Here is a 19,068-nt window from a genome sequence, read left to right on the forward strand (position 1 = left end):
AACCTTTCCATCTGCTGCTGTTGTACTCCTACCTATAAACACATTTTTTCATTTTATATTTCAACTTTGTATGACTAAACATACTGTGTGTACACTGAAATGGTCACAATACTGTGATTGAAACATTCCTCATTAATTTATTATTCAAGTACTAATTTTAAATCTTTTGATTATAGTGATTGTTTAAAACCATATCCATTCAAATTATTCTGTAATTGAAATTATTCTAACAGTCTGTAAGGGTTATATTTGAGTACTTTAAACATAGCTGCGCACCAGCAACGGTTCCACATAATCAGATTAAGAGCAGCCGACCAGTTGCAAAGGATAAAGTAATCTTTACCTAGGTTTCAATAGATATAAATCTATCTTCTTCAGAAGACGGCCTGGGGACAATGAACATCGTAATTTATATTAAGGTATGAAACATGAGTCAAGAATAAAGTTTAACATATATTAGGAAAATATTGTATTACAAGATGTGAGAAGGATTCCTGGTACTTACAGTATTACATTAACATGAAGCGATATGTCCTTATCGTTTTTACAAACATCTGCATAGTTTCATTAGTCACATAAAATATAGCCCTGAGAACAAGGTTTGTCAGACAAATAAAATAGGTACATGGAAGTTGGAGAGCGCATAAGCGACTGAGTAAAATCGGCCAGCGTAGTAGCACTGCGGCCAGGGCAGGTGGCGCTCAGGTCGCGAACTATGTGCCGATTGGCGTGCTGAAGTAACATTTAAATATCAATATTAAATGCGTTCTTAAATAGAGTAACAATAAATAAAATGGAAAGCATTTAACACTCCCGTTATGACATTGTGGGAGGTATAGGAATAATAACGTAGATGTATACATCAAAAAGACAGGTGGCGCTTGCGCCGTGAGTTACATGCAGTGGCCTATACAGCCAGAATATAAAAGTTATATTACCATATTCAATTCAATTCAATTCAATTCAAGTTCAGAATTATGCCACAAAATCCGCTATTATGCACGGTATGTTGATGACATTTTCATTGCTTTTGATGGCACTGATCATGAGTTAGATCATGTCTTTAATACTTTCAACGGTTTACATGAAAAAATTTCCTTCACAAAAGAACTTCAAAATGATAAACGTGAACTTAATTTTCTCGATTTAACAATTTCTATAGAAGATAATTCCTTCCATTTTAATATCTTCCGCAAGGAAACATATTCAGATAATGTCATTCCTGCTGACTCAACTCATCCAAAAGCTCATAAATTGGCATTTTTTCATTCCGCCATTCACCGAATGGTAACCACTCCTTTATCACCTGCAGATCAAAAAAAGGAATTGAATGTCATCAAAGCGATTGCGGTTAATAATGGGTACAACCAGAATATGATCGATTACCTGCTCAATAAGAAAATCTCCCAAAAATGTTCGACTTTGAGAAATAATCTTCCCACGGATACCACAGAAACTAAAAAATTTATTTCCATCCCTTTCTTGGGTAACTTATCGTATAGGATTAAACGTCTTCTAAATAAAAAATATAACTGCAACGTCTCCTTCTCTACAGATAACAGTTTAAAAAGAAATCTTGTACAGTCAGTAGAGATTGCCAGCGATTGGTTTTCTAATTCAGGTATTTACAAGCTAACCTGTAATAACTGTCCCTCATATTATATTGGTAAAACTGGCAGAGCTGTGAAAACACGATATAAAGAACATCTATTAGGTAAAAAAGGAACGAATATTCACAACTCTACTTTTGCTGAACACCTCTTGATAACCGGCCATACGCCTAAACAGTTAGAAGACACGGTTATCCTACACAGACAGGTCAAAGGACGGAGACTAGATCTGTGGGAAGAGCTATTTATTTTTAAACATCTAGAGCTCAAAGACAGCAATATACTGAATGATCAGTTGAACCTTACCTGTAGACAATTTTTCGAAGGCTTCAAACCCATACTGTTTAATATATAACATTAATGCTAGTAACCTCAGTAGTCTATTTCCTCAGGAAGCTATAACGCACTTTCAAATCTTTCAGTTCACTATCTTTTATATAATGTGTTTTTCTCATGATGTATGGCTGCCACTACAGCGACCCTCATGTAATTTTCTTTTATTCTAAAGTATGGAGTAACTGGATTGTGGACCAGGTTTCGTAATTTATGTCTTAAGAGCCATTACAGATTGTTCTTAAAGTCTTGACTTATATACGTTCTATGTGCTTCACTAATATGGTAATATAACTTTTATATTCTGGCTGTATAGGCCACTGCATGTAACTCACGGCGGAAGCGCCACCTGTCTTTTTGATGTATACATCTACGTTATTATTCCTATACCTCCCACAATGTCATAACGGGAGTGTTAAATGCTTTCCATTTTATTTATTGTTACTCTATTTAAGAACGCATTTAATATTGATATTTAAATGTTACTTCAGTACGCCAATCGGCACATAGTTCGCGACCTGAGCGCCACCTGGCCTGGCCGCAGTGCTACTACGCTGGCCGATTTTACTCAGTCGCTTATGCGCTCTCCAACTTCCATGTACCTATTTTATTTGTCTGACAAACCCTGTTCTCAGGGCTATATTTTATGTGACTAATGAAACTATGCAGATGTTTGTAAAAACGATAAGGACATATCGCTTCATGTTAATGTAATACTGTAAGTACCAGGAATCCTTCTCACATCTTGTAATACAATATTTTCCTAATATATGTTAAACTTTATTCTTGACTCATGTTTCATACCTTAATATAAATTACGATGTTCATTGTCCCCAGGCCGTCTTCTGAAGAAGATATAAATCTATCTATTGAAACCTAGGTAAAGATTACTTTATCCTTTGCAACTGGTCGGCTGCTCTTAATCTGATTACGTGGAACCGTTGCTAGTGCTCAGCTATGTTTAAAGTACTGAAATTCTTGCCTGCCGAGGTATCAAAAGCTGCATCCAGGTATATGGACATCAAATTAAAAATTGTGAAAGCAGGTATGGCTATTGACTTTAATCACCAGTGCCTAGAGAAAGACATTATCCCTGATTATGTGAAGGCGTACGTAAATTTTAAACAGTGTAACAGAGTTCCTTCTATTAAAAAGAAGCTAGTGCATTTAGTCATTTCTGAGAGCACAGTAAATTTGTACAAGAAAAAAGATGTTCTTAATAGTGAAGCCTACTGTATACACCTATTTTTAACTAAAGCCTTTAAAGATCTTTGTAATTTTCAAATTGACCACCTGTGGAATAGTATTAATGAATGGCTCTTTAATCGTAAGGAAGTAATCAAGGCCAGACATGAAAGAAAGCTTTTGAAGTTTAGTAATAGGACCACAAGTAAAAGTGATAATACAGCAGACAATAGTGTCAAGCACCTATTTTACGATAGAGTAGTTTATAAAACCAATATTTCTTTTACGCAGGCTGAAAATGACTTGTTGTGTAAAGGCCTTAAATATAACTTGCCTGCTAAACTCGATAAATATCCAGTTATTTGTAATCTCATTGTAGATCTAAAAATCGGTTTAGAATCTCTGAAATTAGAGAAAACGGAGCAAGTCAAATGTGCCTACGAATGTAACAACATAATAGAAAAAGAAATTAAATTAGCTCCTAATGGGCAATCGGGCGAATATAGTATAATAAAAAGCATTAATCATAAACTTAGAGAGCACGACGCCTTAGTCACTAAAAGTGACAAAGGGAACACCGCCGTCGTGGCTTATAAAAATGAATATATAGAGAAGACTGTAAAGTTTTTTGAGGAAAACGACATCACTGAGGTTACTGTAGATCCTACTGCTGAACTGCAAAATGAAATCCGGCGTACTTTAACGAATTCCGTCAGCCTGTTCAATAAGTTCCAAAAGAAAGGGCTTATAAATATGAACCCGAAACCACCCGTGCTTAGAAGGCAGTTTAAACTGCACAAACAAAATCACCCGATCCGCCCTGTAGTGAATGGTATAGGCAGTCCACATCACACACTTGCTAGGCACCTCCATTTTAAAATTAAAGATGCTTTCACATTTGAAAATAACTTTTCTGTAAAAAACAGTAAGGAATTAATTAACAATATTCAATCTGTAAGTTGTACACCTGACACTAGACTGGTGTCCTTTGACATCGTCAGCCTTTACACAAATGTTCCGGTTGATGAAACCATAGGCCTTGTAAAAGAGAATCTTCTTAAACATAAAAAATTAGGTGAAACTCAGATTGCGGAACTCATTGGTTTGCTTAAGGTCATTTTAAAATACAATTACTTCACATTTAACGAAAAAATGTATGTACAGCCAGATGGTCTAGCAATGGGTAGCCCCATCGCCGGTATTCTAGCAGAGGTTTTCATCAACGCCCTGGAAACAACGTTCTTCAATTCAAGTTCAGAATTACGCCACAAAATCCGCTATTATGCACGGTATGTTGATGACATTTTCATTGCTTTTGATGGCACTGATCATGAGTTAGATCATGTCTTTAATACTTTCAACGGTTTACATGAAAAAATTTCCTTCACAAAAGAACTTCAAAATGATAAACGTGAACTTAATTTTCTGGATTTAACAATTTCTATAGAAGATAATTCCTTCCATTTTAATATCTTCTGCAAGGAAACATATTCAGATAATGTCATTCCAGCTGACTCAACTCATCCAAAAGCTCATAAATTGGCATTTTTTCATTCCGCCATTCACCGAATGGTAACCACTCCTTTATCACCTGCGGATCAAAAAAAGGAATTGAATGTCATCAAAGCGATTGCGGTTAATAATGGGTACAACCAGAATATGATCGATTACCTGCTCAATAAGAAAATCTCCCAAAAATGTTCGACTTTGAGAAATAATCTTCCCACGGATACCACAGAAACTAAAAAATTTATTTCCATCCCTTTCTTGGGTAACTTATCGTATAGGATTAAACGTCTTCTAAATAAAAAATATAACTGCAACGTCTCCTTCTCTACAGATAACAGTTTAAAAAGAAATCTTGTACAGTCAGTAGAGATTGCCAGCGATTGGTTTTCTAATTCAGGTATTTACAAGCTAACCTGTAATAACTGTCCCTCATATTATATTGGTCAAACTGGCAGAGCTGTGAAAACATGATATAAAGAACATCTATTATGTAAAAAAGGAACGAATATTCACAACTCTACTTTTGCTGAACACCTCTTGATAACCGGCCATACGCCTAAACAGTTAGAAGACACGGTTATCCTACACAGACAGGTCAAAGGACGGAGACTAGATCTGTGGGAAGAGCTATTTATTTTTAAACATCTAGAGCTCAAAGACGGCAATATACTGAATGATCAGTTGAACCTTGCCTGTAGACAATTTTTCGAAGGCTTCAAAAACCCATACTGTTTAATATATAACATTAATGCTAGTAACCTCAGTAGTCTATTTCCTCAGGAAGCTATAACGCACTTTCAAATCTTTCAGTTCACTATCTTTTATATAATGTGTTTTTCTCACGATGTATGGCTGCCACTACAGCAGCCCTCATGTAATTTTCTTTTATTCTAAAGTATGGAGTAACTGGATTGTGGACCAGGTTTCGTAATTTATGTCTTAAGAGCCATTACAGATTGTTCTTAAAGTCTTGACTTATATACGTTCTATGTGCTTCACTAATATGGTAATATAACTTTTATATTCTGGCTGTATAGGCCACTGCATGTAACTCACGGCGGAAGCGCCACCTGTCTTTTTGATGTATACATCTACGTTATTATTCCTATACCTCCTACAATGTCATAACGGGAGTGTTAAATGCTTTCCATTTTATTTATTGTTACTCTATTTAAGAACGCATTTAATATTGATATTTAAATGTTACTTCAGTACGCCAATCGGCACATAGTTCGCGACCTGAGCGCCACCTGGCCTGGCCGCAGTGCTACTACGCTGGCCGAGTTTACTCAGTCGCTTATGCGCTCTCCAACTTCCATGTACCTATTTTATTTGTCTGACAAACCCTGTTCTCAGGGCTATATTTTATGTGACTAATGAAACCATGCAGATGTTTGTAAAAACGATAAGGACATATCGCTTCATGTTAATGTAATACTGTAAGTACCAGGAATCCTTCTCACATCTTGTAATACAATATTTTCCTAATATATGTTAAAACTTTATTCTTGACTCATGTTTCATACCTTAATATAAATTACGATGTTCATTGTCCCCAGGCCGTCTTCTGAAGAAGATAGATTTATATCTATTGAAACCTAGGTAAAGATTACTTTATCCTTTGCAACTGGTCGGCTGCTCTTAATCTGGTTATATTTGATTGAATTAATCATTCATCTTGAGAAGATTGACACCATCAGTAGAAAGTCCTGAATCCATTCCTTCCAGTAACTATCTTTGTATTTTAAAAAACTGACTGACTTAACAGCTACTTGTAACTGAAGTTTGGACATACCAAACGTATTTTGCCATTCGAGTCATTCTTGTTTAATTCTCAAAAGCCCCATCATACTTTTGTTGGCTTATTTTCCTATCGAACGACTGGTTCCAATATTCAATTAACTCATTAATTAAGAATTTGTATAAATTAACATAATTTCAAATACAGCAATTGCACTTGTAAATACGAAATTCGCAACAGATGCATACTAAATAGTTCTGTCATCCTTTTTACTTTGTTAACTAACCATATATAATGTAAATCAAATTAATGTATACAGTTCATCTGCAATAGTAAATTCTTACCTTTCAGTTTTATAACTTGATTTGCATTTATTGAAATCATTAAATACCCTTCCACCTGCTCATAGATGCTTCCCCTCCCTCTAAAATTTTTCAGTCTGTTCTTGGAGTCAGTTGTGCTTACATTTTAGGTCACTCGATTACTGAATGATAGTAGCCATTTATCTTTATAAACTTCTTTGGTGGAAATGAACAAAAACTGTATTTATTAGATTGCACTTTATAGATGTGTTATTGACCTGTGTTGTGTTAAAAGTCTCCAGTGACTTTAGTAGAGAACTGTCTTACCTGACTATGTTTTTGTGAATTGTGATTAGCGGAAGGGTGAGGTCTGTGACACATGTTGCCATTGAACTGTTACTGATTGTATGAGATAGACGTATTTTTGTGATATAAGGGCATTCAAAAAGAAACGAGCCAGAGGCATAATTACAGAAACCAGTACCTGTATGTTAGAAGTGTTGGCCCTGGCTGTTGAGACACTTGCCCACTGTGACACAAGGTGGTGGATGGCTGTCTCATAAAATTCCCGGGGCTGCGATGTTAACCAGTTCCGGACATACAGCTGGACATTGTCGTCCGAGGTGAATCGTTTGCCCCTCAGAGCCCTTTTAGGGGGACCAAAAATGGCATAATCACAGGGAGAGAGGTCCGGACTGTATGGAAGGTGGCCGAGAACCTCCCATTTGAATTTCTGCAGGAGTGCTGCAACTGTGTTGGTCATATGAGGCTTTGCATTGTTGTGGAGCAGAATGACCCCACGGGTGAGATTGCCTGGTCGTTTTGATTTGATCGCTTGGCGAAGGGTGGTCAAGGTTTTCGAGTAATGCTGGGCATTCACTGCTGTCCCGTGCTGCAGGAAGTGAATCAGAAGGGGGCCATCTCAGTCAAAGAAGAACATCAGAATAACCTTTCCTGCACTCATGTGGACGATGACGTCCAGCTGTACGCGTGGAACTGGTTAACATTGCAGTCCAGGGAATTTTATGAGACAGCCATTCACCACCTTGTGTCACAGTGGGACAAGTGTCTCAAGAGTGAGGGTCAATACTTCTAACATACAGGTACTGGTTTCTGTAATTATACCTCCCACTTGTTTCTTTTTTAATGCCACTTATATATAAACAGAACAGTTAAGAAGCTAGTCATCATTCAGAAAGTGAATCTAAATTTAATAGATGTGTGAACTAGTGAAACTAAATATAATGGTGCTGTGTCCATTATTAACCTTGTTCAACACCCAAAAAGGTTTCAGTTTTGAAATGATGAACTAGTGCTAACAAGAAAAAGAGACTAGGTTAGTACTATTGGAATGTTTTCTTATGACATTATAATTCTGTCACAGAAGGCAAATGACTTGGAAAAGCAACTGAATCCCTGGAATGTCTTGAAAATGAGGTTATAAGATGAACATCAGCGAAAGTAAAACAAAGAGAAGGAATGTAGATCAGTTAAACAGAGTAAATGCTGAGAGAATTAAATTAGATAATGAGACATTAAATGCAATAGATGCCATTTATCATTTGAGCAGCAAAATAACTGATTATGGCTGAAATAGAGGGCATATAATATGCAGACTGTCAATAGTAAGAAAAACTTTTCTAAAAAATGAGAAATTTGTTAGTATCAAATATAAATTTACATGTTAGGGAACTTTTTTGGAGTGTAGTCTTGTATGGAAGTGAAGTGTTAATGATAGTTCAGATGGGAAGAGAACAGAAGCTTTTGAAATGTAGTGCTATGGAAGAATGCTCAAGTTCAGATTAGTATATCAAGTAGCTAATAAGGAGAAACTGATTTGAAATGGAAAAATAAGAAATATATAGCAAAGTAACTTAAATAAGGAATCAATGGCTAGGAAACACTGAGGCATTTAGGAATCATCAATTTTTAATGATGCGAAGGGGAAGGGGGTGGGGAGACCAAGGCATTAAGCAGATTCAAATGGATGTAGGTTGTAGTAGTTATGCAGAGATCAAAAGGCTTGCACAGGATAGACTAACAAGGAGAGCAGTATCAAACCAGTTTTCAGATTGTAGACGCCCAACACCACCACCAAGTTTAGCCGACTTTATACGTATGGCCCATAGCACCTGATTTAGTTTAACAACAACATTCATAAAATGCAAAGAAAGAGAACTGTTGCACTCATGGTTAAAAAGTCTACAGCAAGAGATCTTTCAAAAAATTCTAACACTACAGAAAGCCACTGGCACATCAAAAGTTTCCCTATGGTTACTCATTTACCACTTTGGTGCTGAAACAGAAAATAACTAACGGAAAATGTTAATCTTAAGCACAATGTTTAAACAGTTGTTCACACAGTTATACTTTATTGTACCCTAATTGCCGTTTTTGCTATTTACATGCAAATGGGAGACATTGAAATAAGGACACCTAACATAGAAAAGCAAAGCACCTTCTACAATTTGACATGATGAGAGGACCTTATGTGTACTTGTGAACTGTGGAGTTAATGCTTTCTTTAACGTATATTCATCCATTGTATGGGACTATGTGGTTAGGAAAGAGCACTGGCCACTCCCATTTACAAAAAGTACAAAAATTTTATGAACAAAATTATAATTCCATACTCCCAGCCTTTACCTGCCACAAGATACTTGTAACATATCCAAATACCTATTGAACACTGTATTCAGTCAATTCTGATCACATGTAGATTAATAGATTCCATAAATGAATTCTTAATATATAGGATCCAGAATGAAATTAAATATAAAATGCTAGATGTGAATAACAAGAAAATGACAATAAAATTTAAATTTACATGAAAACATTGTGAGGTCTCCCACTAAATTGTTTAGTTCTTACAGTTTCTTCAAAATATTCTCAAAACTGTCTTCATATGCACCTTCCAATACAATGTCTTTAGCTTTATTGTATCTGTCCTTTCCATTCCAAATCTCTCTCTCTCTCTCTCTCTCTCTCTCTCTCTCTCTCTCTCTCTCTCTCTCTCTCTCTCCTGATTATAGAGGCATGAGTAGGTTAACTACAATTTATTTGCTTGGAAATGGCTATTGAACAATCCAATCACTGTTGCAGCAAGATATTTATTTGTAGAGGTCTTAAGTTATTGGAGAAGTTCTTTTCTACAGTATTTTATGAACAGAGTGTTATAATGGACAGCATAAGTAGACAGTACGCTGCTTGATATTTTATTTTTATATATAAGTTTATTCTGGCCTTTTTCATCAGTACATGTCCTGCCACTGTAGACGAACATATGTTAACTGTCAATAAACTATTACTGCTGTCCGTAGTTGTTGGGTGTACTAATTTTTCAGTAACATTTTAAATTTGGCCGATGAATAAGCAGCTAGCTGTCAAACTTCAATTTCTATAAAAATCAAAATAACGAAAAATGTATTATAATATGCATGCAACATAAAATCACCTAACAACTTTAAAACGTTACTGTAAAAATATCACATCCAACGACTATAGAGACAGTAATATTTTACTCTAAGTTGACGTATGTCCATCTACAATGTCAGGACATGTAATGATGAAGGCAATAAAGGTGAAATAAGCTTAAATACAAAAATAAAACATCAAACAGCACATTGTCTACTTATTCTCTAGATAATGTCCTACTGTGACATAATATAAATTGCAGATCCCATAATAAGGATAAAGAGTGATATAACTTGGAAGCTATTTTTATTTTCTTGCCAATTTTCCTGATTTATTGTACTGTTCAAAGAAACAAAGCTTCCTAAATACTGGAAGTTACCTATACTATTAATTCTTACATTTACAGTTTCCAGACAGAATATTACAGTACTTCCACTCATTGCCAGGTACACTGCCTGTTTCACTGAGGGTTAGTCCCAGTTTCTATAATTCTGTGTGGTAAAGAGATAGTTTGCTCTGGAGTCCAACTACAAGAAGCTTATTTGCAAAGCAAAATGAAAAAATGCATTACAGTTTACACTAGAAGCAATTACCTCATCTTGTTGATGGAGTTTTGTCTTGTCTTGCCATGTGATGTACTTGACTCCCCTCAGTCTGGCAAGATCCAAGTAACAGCTTTCATCCTCACAATTGTACCTAGAACATAAAAGAGATCATATTTGAAGAATTATGTAAATAAATAAATATGCAAGAAGCTGTTGTTAGAATGAAGCATTCTTGACTTTATAACATTAATTAAGCGTACAGCTGAAAACACTCTCTGCTGTGTTGGTAATGCTGAATAGCATTAAAATTTTAAATTTAACTTGAAATATAAAATGATGGATTATAGTGTTGAGCTATTCACAATATATTACAAACATTTTTCTTCTTCCTGACACACTGATAAAAGAGCACAAATTCAAATGTTTAGTTTAGAGGTTTTTATGCTTCCAAAATGACTTGCTGAGATTTTTTCAATCAGATATTTATTGTTTGACAGGATGATAAGAAACATCCTGTGGGACAGTGAATATACAATCTGGGTATGTTCTTCTGCTCTCACTGTCTTTTTTTCAAAAGACTTAGTAGATTTTAAAAAGAATAGCTACAAGATAACTACTGATTCCCACTGAGTATTAAGCAATAAGATGCCTTCCTTACCCTACATTTACTTTCCAATACTAATAAGCATAATGGCCCATGTTTTGTGGTGTTTACATGGTTTTCATGAGGCTAATTATAAAACAAATACAGTTGTAAATAATATAAAAAATGATGCCTAAAATTTTCTCATACAATACATAAGGAATGTTGCACTAATAAAGTCAACTAGATCACAGGAGTGTATGTAACAGAGGCCTCAGTCCCACAGAACAGTCTGTTGTCTGGCCATTGCAATTTATGTCATCTATTTTTCATACTATTTTCAGTATAATACACAACACTGATCTTACATAATTTCACTTCCTTTCCCCATAACCCTTCCTCTCATTCATTCAATTGTCCTTTCACATACCACGTTTCATAAATACCATCAGGAAAAACAGCTTCAAAGCTGTGGAACAAGTTATATGCTAAGAGGCAGAAACAGCCACATCAGCTACTTCTGTAAACTATGCTAGCAATAAATTATAACTAGTGCTAATTTACTCACAATGATAATTATGGGAATTACTTCTAGGTTACTTTATACATTTGAATGTATCATCATCATCATCATCAGCCAATTTGATCACTTTGTGACGCGGTCTCTTTGTATTGGTGTGTAACATAGGATCTTTGTAGGTTCTTCCATTTCTGCTGATCTATTGCTTCCCACTGCCAGTTCAATGCAGCTGTCTTTCTTTACTCTCTGTCCCAACCATTTGGTGGTCTTCCCCTGGGTCCCTTTTGGTAAACTGGGCTCTTATCTAATACTTGTTTTAACCACCTGCCATCTTTGCTGTGAGTGACATGACCAGTACACTGCCATTTGAAAGTATTCACTCTTTCCATAATGTCAGTGACCTTTGTTGTCTGTCTGATACCAACTACTTTCTTTCTTTCTGTCCTTCTTTGTTTAGCCCAACTGATCTTTCCATTCCTCTTTGAGTTACTGTTAGTTTTCTAACAATGTATTCAATTAATGTCCAAGTCTCAAAGCAATAAGTTATTACTGGCAGTATGCATTGGTCAAAAACTGTTTTCTTCAGATCAGCCGACATCTTAGACTGCAAAACTGAAGACTTCCCTAAGATTGGTAGCCTAATTTAATACGTTGAAATATTTCTTGTTCTAGGCCTCCTTTCACATTTACAAGTTCACCCAAATACACATTGTCTGCGACCATTTGCTGTTGCATACTTCCAACAAATATGTTTCTCCCTGGTATCTATTCATTCATCATGATCTTGGTTTTAACATAGCTCATTTTTAGACCAATTTCAGAGCAGACTAATGCAAATTCACTAACCAATATTTGAAACTCCATACTATTTGCAGACAGAACAATATTATCAGCAAACCTCAGGTTATTTAATATCTTTCCCAGAATTTGGGTTTCCTATGTTTCCCAATCCAATTTCTTTTTCTAGGACTCCTTTTTCAATGCGAAATACCGAGCGAGGTGGTGCGTCGATTAGCACACTGGATTGACATTCGAGAGGATGACAGTTCAAAACCACGTCCAGCCATCCTCATTTAGGTTTTCCATGATTTCCCTAAATCGCTTCAAGCAAATGCCAGGATGGTTCCTTTGAAACGGCATGGCCGATTTCCTTCCCCATCCTTCCCTAATCTGATGGGTCCAATGACCTCACTGTTTGGACCCCTCCCCACAAACCAACTAACCAACCAACCAACCAACCAACCAACCAACCAATGGGAAACTTGTTGGTTTCTTCAACAACATTCATAAACTCTGTGGAGATTTTGTATAAGAATTTAATTTAGGCTTGTTCTATTTCTTGTTTTGTTAGAGTGTTAAACATATGTATATTACGATAAGACACAGCTAATGAAAAAGCCACCTCTTCTTGTCTTCAACTACTCACTGACACTTCTGGCTTCTATTTAAAACACAGCAATTATATAATTTTACAAAGAACACTATCAGCGACCAATGCCAAGATCTCTTTTACACAAACATTTGACTTAAACAGAATTTACATTATTAAATTCAAATATTCTGATAAATTGCACAGGAGAGGCTATTAAAGGAACTGAGGTTTCAATTTCCTCTCTGACATCTACCAACAAACTGCATTTGACCAATAAACAACTCCATTATGAACCCTTCAGCAACAAATGGAACAATTTTACCATTTGTACCCCAACTGCACTTATATAGGTACCTAAAGGCAATTTTTATTCTTACTAAAACCCAATTTACTTCATATTAGTCTCTTTTTATCTCAATAAACACTGTTCTATATCTTTTTTAAGACTTCAAAAATGTACTTGAGATCTCTGAAGCAGAATTTCCTTACTGATATGATCAAACAATGAAAAATCCATGATGGACTGTAACAATAGTATGAAAAGGAAAGTTGCCACCCACCGTATAGCAGAGATGCTGAGTCGCAAATAGGCACAACAAAAAGAATGTCACAAATAAAGCTTTCGGGCCTGTAAGGCCTTTGTCAAAAATAGACAAAAACACACACACACACACACACACAGAGAGAGAGAGAGAGAGAGAGACAAACGCAACTCACACACACAACTACAGCCATGTGTGTGAGTTGCGTTTGCATGAGAGCGAGAGAGAGAGAGAGAGAGAGAGAGAGTATATATGTGTGTGTGTGTGTGTGTGTGTGTGTGTGTGTGTGTGTGTGTTTTTGACGAAGGCCTTGGGCCAAAAGCTTTATTTGTGACAGTCCTTTCGTTGTGCCTATCTGTGACTCAGCATCTCTGCTATATGATGAGTTGCAACTTTCCTTTTCATAATATTGTTATTGATATGATCACTTCATTTGACATGAATTTACTCCAACAGAGCTCTCTCTCCAAGTCTATGAAGAATAACTAGTCATAAAGGGCAAATTCTAAGCAGTTTGATGGATAAGAGATCAATAAAGAATTTAAAAACAGAAATGGATAAGGAATTCTGCATTGGGAGAAAGAACAGGACCTGCCCAGTTAGCTGAGCATGTTAACACACTGCTTTCACACCATTAGTGTGAAATCTGCTTTAAGAGAATCATTTACTTCCAGTGGAATCAGTCTGACAAGATGACCTTATGGACTCCTCTGCCCTCTTTGGTTTGCTTACAGGACTTCATAACTGTCAATCTTGAGAAGTGGCTGTCAGTTATCACATGGCAAATATGGAACCTGATTTGCGGGCTCTCCCTTGGAATATTTTGAGAGATGGAACTGAAGCTCACACTGTGTCAAGGACGGGGAAGGAAATCAGCCATGCCTTTTCAAAGCATTTGCTTGGAGTGACTGAGTTGGAAAATTTTAAAAATTAGAATTGTGTTTTGGGGCCTTTAAACACTGTATTTCACACACTTTCTGGTCCTAAATAAAGAAGATTTCCCTGCAATTAAAATAGTTGTAAATGAAAAAAATCAGGTTAAGTGGAAAAAGCTAAAAATCGGTTTAGTACACATAAAGGTGCTTTAGAAATATTTCTGTAATTTTCAAATACTGTAAAATCAATACATGTGTATATCTAAAATTATTCATTAAAATGAAAGTAAAACAAGTACACAAAACCCACTTACATCACGAAATAAGAGGCCTGTATTTAGTGTTTTATACAAAAATATTTAGAAGACTTTCTCATCCACTGCCTCTTGTTCCTTGATCTGCCTCTACTTGTATAATGCAGAATCCTCACTAGTGACTGACAATTATTTTCTCTTGACTGATAATCTTGTTGCACTCTTTGCAGCCTGAATCTAATCCTTTGAAAAATTATTTTAGTAGCATGCTCTTCCTAATTATAAATGGTTCATTTTACTGATGATCATAGCACTCAAGGTTCCTGTATTCATACTAGATCAAAATTCAGTATTGTTTTTCCTAACAGTACTAAAAACTCTCTCACAGGCAGCATTATTATGAGGCATAAGCAGTAATGCAAGCATAAGCTTGCTCAGTGAGGGATAGTTTTTAATGCCTGATGCATCACACATAGTAGATATTTTGTACCAAGCAGTATCAGCTCTGTCTTCTTCCACCATTCCAAAGTCGTCAAACTCCAATTCTAATGTGTGTGTGTGTGTGTGTGTGTGTGTGTGTGTGTGTGTGTGTGTGTGTGTGTGTGTCCCTCACAATCACTCAAAACATTAGGAAACAGCTCATTCAGCTTGACAACTGACAATAAAGATTTTCTTTTCCAAGATCCAATACCTGAATCATCATATAGCTGAAATTTTTCTTTGCTGTAACTACACAAGTTGATGAAAGATCTTCTGTCATCTTCATAAAATTTTGTAACTACAGAGTTTTCAAGCTTGGTATGATGAATTTAGCTTCTAGTGTTTACATTCTTGACAATATCTTCACTCTTTGCAATATTTATTTTTTTGAAATTTCAATTCCAGCAGACTACCAGAAGTAGATACTACAGAAGGATTGATAAATCTCACATTCAAATCTGCAAATAAGTTATTTAGGATGGTATGAAGTCTGTGAATTACTGGCTCTTCTTTCCGGAGGAATAAATTTGATTTTGTAAATAATGAAAGGGTATTATGCAAGAAAAGAAGGTGTAGCTTAATTACTGGATCATTTATAATAGGGTGCACTCTAGATAAGTGAGACTTGTTTATATTTTTTTAAGCTTCCTCATTGAAAAATTTTGCAAGAGGTTTCCACTGTTGAATTATTCTTTCTATGGACTGGAGCAGAGAGAGCCATCAAGTACAAACACACTTCAGTACTTTATGGCATTTGGTGCCATGTATTTTTTGATGCAGTTTAAAAGTAGACTATTTTTCTTGAACTCTTCTGGAAAAAGTTGAAAATTTCCATTACAAATTCTTCAGCATCAAAACATTGTAGGCTATTTGCACCTTTTTGTGCAGCTAAATGAAGCAGATGGCAGGAACAAGATTGAATTCCTAAGTGTGGTTGAACTTTCTTCAAAAAAGCAGCCACTCCTTTTATATGTCCCACCACTGTATTTGCTTTATCACAAGCAAATGAAATGAAATTTTTCCAGGGAATTCCTTTTCTTAGCAGTTCGCCACTCAAGGGATAGAAAGTTTCTTTGCCAGTATTTAAATTTGCTTCCAGCAATAATAGTATTGTGGTGCAATCTTTCCCTGTTTAACATCAAAGTAAGTAACAACAACTGGATATAGTTTTGCATCTTTAGCATCTGTGCTACCATCAGTTGCAAGAGAAAAGCAGGATAACACAACTCAAAAAAGAATTGCCTTTAAAAATTAAAAGATTTCCAAGCACCCTTAAGTATAAAACATTTGTTGCTGCTTAACAAATTCAACAGTAGTGCAGCATACAGTTTAATCAGATTCTAATCATGAAGTTGCTGGATCAAATGTCACCAGTGGAGTACTTTTTTTAAATTCCAAATTTATGAACAAATGAAACTGTTATTTAACACATGTGGCAACATAATTTTAATAAAAAAAATCTTTGTATTTGCAGTTACTGGTTGCATTAAAATTAATTAGAATTTTATATTGACATGACAAATACCTTTTTGTTAAACGAAAAAATTATATAAATCAATAATACTCTTCAGTCTCTGGAAATAAAAAAGTATTTGATTTTCTATTTGATGTTTCGCATTTTTCTTCCAAATTTTAATTTATTGTGAATAATCACATTTTTGCATGAATAGTAATTAAAAATAAAAAGGTTATTTTAGTTTTAAAAACTTATTATTTATTTCTTAATTAACATTTCTATTTGTTAATAAACACAGAATTTAAAAAAGTACGAGATTTGAACCAGTGAATTCACCGTTACAATCTCATTATGTTAAGCACTGAGCTGCTAGCAATGAATTTGTTAATAAGCAACAGATGTTATACACATAACAATGTTCAGAAATCAAATGATCTTCAAGGACAATTTTTTCAAGTCCTTTCGAGGACTGGATCATACTGCTTAAGAAACTGGTGTCTGAGTGCTGACCTGTTAGTATGAAGCAAATTGGAGAGGGCACAGTGGTCCATGGGTCTGCTTGCGAAGTAAAAATGCCACTGATAGTGCCAGTGTTGTAACACAGGCAACATCAAATTTTTATCTCCAAAATTATCAAAAAATTGTGTATGTTGCATTAATTGTACTTACAGCTCAAAAACAACTGCCCAGTCAGGGAGAAAGAGTAAATGTGTTAGGCCAGCTCCATGTATACCAATAAATATATCACTATTATGAGTGTGCTCCAACTGTTTTTTAAAATCCATTTGCCTATTGTAGACAACCTAAAAGAAATGAGAAGAAAATGTTATTTTTTGCTTAAATTCTTTACTACAAGCACATTCATTGCAGCATTAATGAGTACAGAAAGGAAGATAAAAAAGAAAAAGCAGTAATATTAAATACATAAACTTAATGAAAGTTATCAAGTACTGCTGACATAGCACAAACTGTACAAAATACCTCTAATCTATCTAAAAGGATACATTTACACTCTGCAGTCAACTGTTATGTATCAAATAAAGTAGCATATACCATTTGACTCCCCTATATAGGCCACTAGAGAGTACTCAGCACACGAGCCGAGTGCCATGAGTGCAGCCCCTAATGCAAAAGATACTAGCAGCAATGCCAGTGGTGAAGGAAAACAAATACAAGGTATCATTGCTGTAACTAATTGCCAAAACCTTCTTCTGATTAAGAAAGCCAAGTTTTGAAGCAGGTCAGTGCAGAGTTCCACAATTTTCTCAGAGGACTGCCCTTGCCCTTGTCAATAAGATTATCAGGAAGCCTAATATCAGTGAATTTTTTCAGCACACAATCCCAGTAATGATAAGCGGCAGTATCTGTGTCTCATTATGTTTCATTGTGTGACTCTTTGCTAAGCAATATTCTGCACCATGGTTTTTTTCAAGTGGTTGTGACGATCTTGTGTGGCAGTGACACACACTAGTCCTCCTCAATAGAACAAATAGTTTGACCAATATATGCTTTACCACAGTGGCATAGAATCTTATAAACACTGGGTTCCTTTAGTTCTAAATCAACTTTAACAGAACCCAAAAAGTGGTTAATCTTGGCTGGCACCTGAAACACAGCCTCAATATCAAAATTTCTTAAAATTATCCCTATTTTAGCAGATACAACCCAATACATGGTAAGAAAGCAACTGATGTAGATTAATCTTGCTGTACTTCAATATCTGTTCCATTTAAATACAGTTTTCAAGTGTTCAAGCTTGCTGCATCACGTAAGGTATGTGCGCTTCAGACCAGCATCCTAAGAATGCCAGTGCATTGTACAGGGTGATTCAAAAAGAATACCACAACTTTAAAAATGTGTATTTAATGAAAGAAACATAATATAACCTTCTGTTATACATCATTACAAAGAGTATTTAAAAAGGTTTTTTTTCGCTCAAAAACAAGTTCAGAGATGTTCAATATGGCCCCCTCCAGACACTCGAGCAATATCAACCCGATACTCCAACTCGTTCCACACTCTCTGTAGCATATCAGGCGTAACAGTTTGGATAGCTGCTGTTATTTCTCGTTTCAAATCATCAATGGTGGCTGGGAGAGGTGGCCGAAACACCATATCCTTAACATACCCCCATAAGAAAAAATCGCAGGGGGTAAGATCAGGGCTTCTTGGAGGCCAGTGATGAAGTGCTCTGTCACCCATTCTCTGTAAACTGTTTATACCACCGTTTAATACACCACCTATCAGGAGGTTTAACACCATACTTTGTTCGAAATGCACGCTGAACAACTGTCGTCGATTCACTTCTGCCGTACTCAATAACACAAAAAGCTTTCTGTTGAGCGGT

The 19,068-nt window shown here is 35.6% G+C and overlaps 1 protein-coding gene across 2 annotated transcripts in view; it reads right to left on the reverse strand.

The window, feature by feature from the left end:
- The window catches only part of LOC126458448 (EGF domain-specific O-linked N-acetylglucosamine transferase), a 146,212-nt gene that overhangs the window by 26,428 nt on the left and 100,716 nt on the right, over nt 1-19,068 (reverse strand). For both annotated transcript variants that reach the window (XM_050095512.1, XM_050095511.1), the window contains exons 8-9: nt 17,391-17,524; nt 10,688-10,790 (exon numbers count right to left, since the gene is read on the reverse strand). In XM_050095512.1, coding sequence (XP_049951469.1) covers nt 10,688-10,790; nt 17,391-17,524 — 237 coding nt within the window. The remainder of the gene's footprint in view (nt 1-10,687; nt 10,791-17,390; nt 17,525-19,068) is intronic.

Source organism: Schistocerca serialis, chromosome 2 (genome assembly GCF_023864345.2).
Source record: "Schistocerca serialis cubense isolate TAMUIC-IGC-003099 chromosome 2, iqSchSeri2.2, whole genome shotgun sequence".
In the NCBI taxonomy this organism is placed as follows: domain Eukaryota; kingdom Metazoa; phylum Arthropoda; class Insecta; order Orthoptera; family Acrididae; genus Schistocerca; species Schistocerca serialis.